The 5,623-nt window shown below is 42.1% G+C and overlaps 1 protein-coding gene across 1 annotated transcript; it reads left to right on the top strand.

The window, feature by feature from the left end:
- The first annotated feature begins 857 nt into the window (after positions 1–857).
- LOC121399163 (uncharacterized protein K02A2.6-like) lies at positions 858–5,121 on the top strand. Its single transcript, XM_041579113.1, has one exon. It carries the CDS (start codon positions 1,189–1,191, stop codon positions 5,119–5,121), a length of 3,933 nt encoding a protein of 1,310 aa, XP_041435047.1. The 5' UTR covers positions 858–1,188.
- Positions 5,122–5,623: the final 502 nt, after the last annotated feature.

Raw genomic sequence — 5,623 nt, 5'->3', positions numbered from 1 at the left:
GCCAGAAATAAAAACAGGTTTATCATTAATAATAATACAACTCCAATATTACCTTCCTTAGGATGCAAGGGATAGTGTGCTAAGAATTGTATTAATGCAGACACTATGACTATGTTAAGCCCACATTAAACCTTGCCATTGGATCACGACTGTGCCACCTTAATATGGTTAATGGGAGTCCTGTTGGCTGCACCCAGGAGTGAAACACACAGAACTCTACTGTATTGAATGCTTAGCTTGTGGCACTTCCAAAACACATTTACTGTAAGACCAGCCAGGAGCACTGCCCCAATGAAGTGACTTGAAAAACTTGCCTCAGGCAGCAGCACCGATTGCAGCCCCCCAGACCCCCTCCAGAGTAGGAAAAGAGTAGGAAAAGATAAGCGCTAGGGGATGAGGGGGGGGGGTCAGAACTGCGCTGTTTAAGATCAAACACTCACCTTGTTATGCAGAAGGGTAGGTGGTCCAAAACCTCCCTCTTATGCTGTATTGTTGAGCTCCAAATTGGCTTGGGCTGAGTGAATACTGTGCTTGGGATCACACATGGAGAAAGTTCCTCAGTCCGTAGCTCATTCATGTATAGAGTGCCAATGCACTATAATATAATATAATATGCACATTAATGTAATAAACAATAAGAGAGCTTACAACCTAAAGTGCAGACTTTGCTGGAATCTCTAAGGCATGTTGCTGCCTGGTAATGGCAGGTCTTGCCAAGTTCAACTTTCCCAAAAAACTGTTCAGATTAATCCAGAGTTAGGTAAGTAATATCCCCAATTAATATTGATATCCCCAATGACATCACTACCTCATTCATATGATAAGGATTGACTATATTGTAGTAACCTGCTTGTGAAGACATTCTGGTTAAGGGCATTCTGCTGTTTTGCCATTGCTTGATGATCATATTCCTGTTCCTGTTTTGTGTGCTTCCTGTTAAGCTGAGAGCAAGCATGGAGCAGGCCAGATCTACCTGCCATGTTCTAATAAATATACCAAAAGTTCCAGGGTGTATCTGACTACTTACCTGAACTAACACAGTAGAATCATTAACCCACTGCTAGCCAGCAGTTTATTACAGTGGCAACGAGGATTTGTGTTACTGGACTCAGAAACAGACTCAGCTGCAGAGCAAACAGGCTGCACAGGCTGCATAATTCTTCTCTGCACAGTGAGTAACTTCTTACAATGTCTGCCATTGGGAAAGTCCCAGAGTTTTCAGAATCTGCTGAAGAATTTGAGCCTTATTTGGAAAGATTTGAGAGATGGCTGTCTGCAAATGATGTTAGTCAGGAAAAGAAAGCAGATATTTTACTTGCTACACTACCAGCAAAAACCTACAGTCTCCTTAAAACTCTTATAACTCCTGCAAAGGCCACTGAATTGTCATATGAGAGAATAACAGAGACCCTCTCTCAGCATTATAAACCCCAGCGTATCATCATTGCTGAACGCTTTAGATTTTATGGGAGAAATCACAACATGGGGGAGAGCCTTGCAGACTATATTTTGGATTTAAAACGGCTATCTGCCTCCTGTGAATTTGGTACATTCCTGGATCAGGCTTTGCGAGATAAGTTTGTGTGTGGCCTCCATGATGAGTTCTACCTGCATAAGCTGCTAAATGAAACAGATCTCACCTTCAAGTCTGCTTGTAACATTGCCTTGGCTATAGAATTAACCAGGAGTGACTCTCAGCAATTCAAAGAGCTAAATAGTTGTTCATTTACAGATCTCCCTAAAATAACTACATGGTCTAAACCCACTTCACCAAATTCACCACAACCACCTACAATGTCAGTTACAGGCGAGCAAGCATTTCAGACACAAAGGGTCAATTCATGCTACCGCTGTGGGGGCCAGCATCAGCAACAGAACTGCAGATATAAATCAGAAACCTGTAGAAATTGTGGGAAGTTAGGTCACATTGCTCGTGTCTGCAGGAGCAAACCAGGCAGGCGCAGGGCGCAATACGTGACTAATTGTGACCGTCAGGAAAGTGACTGCACAGACCTGAATACAGTCAATACTACGCATAGGGGAGATGATGGCATACATATTAAGCTGGAAATTGATGGGCATCCAGTAAACATGTTACTGGACACAGGTGCATCTGTATCACTAATATCAGAGTTTGTTTACAAGAACTGTTTAGGTGGAATAGCATTGCAGAACTCACCTTTACACCTCACGTCTTATACTGGAGAGAAGATTCCTGTACTTGGACAGATCCAAGCGCCAGTCACATATGAAGGTCAGTCATTTATATTGCCTTTAGTGGTTGTGAAGAGTGACAGGCCCACTCTTTTGGGCAGAAATTGGTTGAAGCACTTAAAGCTGAATTGGGCTAAAATATTTACTATCAAACAAACTGAAGCTACCTTTCACAAAAATCTGGAACAGGTCCTGAGTAAACATGACTCTCTCTTTAAGGAAGACTTTGGCAGTATTAAGGGGCTAAAGGCAACTATCACTGTAAATTCAGGTGCAAAGCCCATTTTTCATAAGCCACGTCCCTTGCCATATGCCCTTAAAGAACCTGTGGAGAAAGAACTAGAAAGAATGGAACATTATGGTATTGTGTCACGTGTCAAACACAGCAGCTGGGCTGCCCCAATTGTAGTGGTCCCCAAAAAGGACAAAACTATTAGACTTTGTGGTGACTACAAGGTCACTGTCAATCGCTGTATTGAACCAGAACCTTACCCACTACCAAATGTAGAGGACTTGTTTGCTACACTTGCTGGAGGTAAATATTTTAGCAAGATTGATTTATCAAATGCCTATCAACAGCTAGAGCTGGACCCAGATTCAAAGACATTCCTTACCATCAACACACACAAGGGTTTATTCCAATACCAGCGCTTACCATTTGGAGTATCTACAGCACCAGCAATTTTTCAGCATGCAATGGATCAGATTCTTCAAGGAATCGATCATGTGGTCTGTTTTCTGGATGACATTTTAATTACAGGTTCATCTGTTGAAGAGCATTTGGCATTGTTAGATAAGGTTTTATCAAAATTAAAAGCATCTGGGGTGCGAGTAAAATTGTCCAAGTGTCACTTTCTCCAGGAGTCTGTAGAATACTTAGGATACCGCATAGATGCACAAGGTCTTCACCCAACAGAAACAAAGTTAACTGCTATTGTTAATGCACCTTCACCTTCAAATGTGTCTGAACTACGCTCTTTCTTAGGACTGCTAAATTACTATGGACGATTCCTTCCAAATCTGTCAACATTGTTGCAACCCTTACATGAACTTTTGCAGAAAGATACCAAGTGGGTTTGGTCAGCACAGTGTGAAAAAGCATTTCAGGATGCAAAGCAAAGACTAACCAACAGCAAGTGGCTAGCACACTATGACCCTAGTAAGCCACTTAGATTAGCATGTGATGCCTCACCCTATGGAGTTGGAGCAGTTATATCACATATACTGCCTAATGGAGAAGAACATCCAATTGCTTTTGCGTCTAGAACCCTAACACAAACAGAGCGCAACTATGCTCAAATAGAGCGGGAGGCACTAAGTATTATTTTTGGAATAAAAAAATTTCATAAATATCTTTATGGAAGGAAGTTTTCATTGGTCACTGATCACAAACCACTTCTGGCCATTCTTGGGCCAAAATCAGCAATTCCAACACTGGCAGCACTTCGAATGCAAAGGTGGGCACTACTCCTCTTGGCATATGATTATGATATTGTATATAGACGTTCTCAGGATCATGGGAATGCAGATGCTCTATCGCGGCTTCCATGCCCATATACAACAGATGTTCAGGACGAAAGTGTCATTTTTCAAGTTTCATTTGCAGACGAACTACCTATTTCTTGTAAAGATATTGCAGCTGCTACAAGTCGTGATCCTCTTCTGGCGAAAGTGTGGGACTTTACTTCCACAGGCTGGCCAAACTACAGCTCTGACAAAATCCTTAAGCCATATTTTGAAAAGAGAGATGAGCTTTCCATGGATCAAGGTTGCTTACTGTGGGGGATCCGGGTTGTCATTCCCCCAAAATATCGTCAGAGGCTCTTGCATGAACTTCACGAAGGCCATCCAGGTGTAAACAGGATGAAAGCACGAGCTCGTGGTTACCTGTGGTGGCCAGGCCTGGATCAAGATATAGAAAATTTTGTAAGTCAGTGTACTGCTTGTGCTTCTGTACAAAATCAGCCACCCACTGCACCCCTTCACCCATGGACATGGGCCACATCGCCGTGGGAAAGAATCCATATTGACTATGCTGAAATAAACCAGCAAACATTTCTTTTGGTTATCGACAGCTATTCCAAGTGGTTGGAGGTGTTACCCACTAAAATAAGTACAAGCGAGAAAACGATTACTTTGCTGCATAATTTGTTTGCATCCTATGGTCTGCCAAAGGAATTGGTTTCGGATAATGGACCTCAGTTCACATCTCAGGAATTCCAGTATTTCTTGAAACAAAATGGTATCAAGCACAAATTGACCCCACCTTATCACCCAGCTTCAAATGGTGCTGCTGAACGGGCGGTTCAGACATTTAAAAAAGCGTGGATGAAACACTCAGTAGCCAGTGAGTCTGCTGGCACTACAGGAGAGTTGAGACTTTGTCGATTTCTGTTTAGTTATAGGAATATTCCACATTCAGTTACTGAAAGTACCCCAGCGGAACTATTTTTAAAGAGGCACCTCCAAAGCAGGTTGGATTTGTTTAAACCCTCTTTAGCTGATACAGTGGAGAAACATCAGAAGCAACAAGTCAGAGCACATAATAGCTCCAGACAAAGACACAAAGACTTTTACCCAGGTGATAAGGTCTTGGTTCGAGATTTCCGCCACTCAGGGTGCCTTTGGTCTCCAGGGACCATTTGTCATAGAAGGGGTCCCCTGACGTATGAGGTGCAAATTGGTAACTGTCACGTTCATGTCCATGTGGAGCATCTGGTTCCAGATAAGAGTGTGTCACCCGTACCTCCTTCATTTTCTACAATTGACTTTCAAGTACCTGTAGCGCCCTTACAGGAATTACCAGATGTCAACAATCGCTCTAATCCAATCAGTGCTACAGCCTCTGAGTGTGAACGGAGGTATCCGATACGAGCACGCAAACCTCCTGAGAGACTGGACTTATAATGTCACTGTGTTATTGTTAACTTGGACATTTCAGCCTTAAAATGTTTTCAACTGAGTTATAACTGTTGGTTATATATATATATAATATATATATATATTGTGGAGATTTACTTTTTGCTAAAAGGGGAGGAATGTAGTAACCTGCTTGTGAAGACATTCTGGTTAAGGGCATTCTGCTGTTTTGCCATTGCTTGATGATCATATTCCTGTTCCTGTTTTGTGTGCTTCCTGTTAAGCTGAGAGCAAGCATGGAGCAGGCCAGATCTACCTGCCATGTTCTAATAAATATACCAAAAGTTCCAGGGTGTATCTGACTACTTACCTGAACTAACACAGTAGAATCATTAACCCACTGCTAGCCAGCAGTTTATTACATATATTAACTGTGCTTCTTTTTGGGGTGAGAAATAAATTATACATTACATTTATTGCTAGAAAGGCATACAACCAATTGATTCCTACCAATAACTCACCCATTGCCATCCCTGATGGTATGCCAATG

Source organism: Xenopus laevis, chromosome 1S (genome assembly GCF_017654675.1).
Source record: "Xenopus laevis strain J_2021 chromosome 1S, Xenopus_laevis_v10.1, whole genome shotgun sequence".
NCBI classification, from domain to species: domain Eukaryota; kingdom Metazoa; phylum Chordata; class Amphibia; order Anura; family Pipidae; genus Xenopus; species Xenopus laevis.
This window is presented reverse-complemented; position numbering and strand designations above follow the sequence as displayed.

Excerpts from the sequence above, each read along its gene's own strand:
- LOC121399163 (XM_041579113.1), top strand. The coding sequence starts at position 1,189 with ATGTCTGCCATTGGGAAAGTCCCAGAGTTTTCAGAATCTGCTGAAGAA.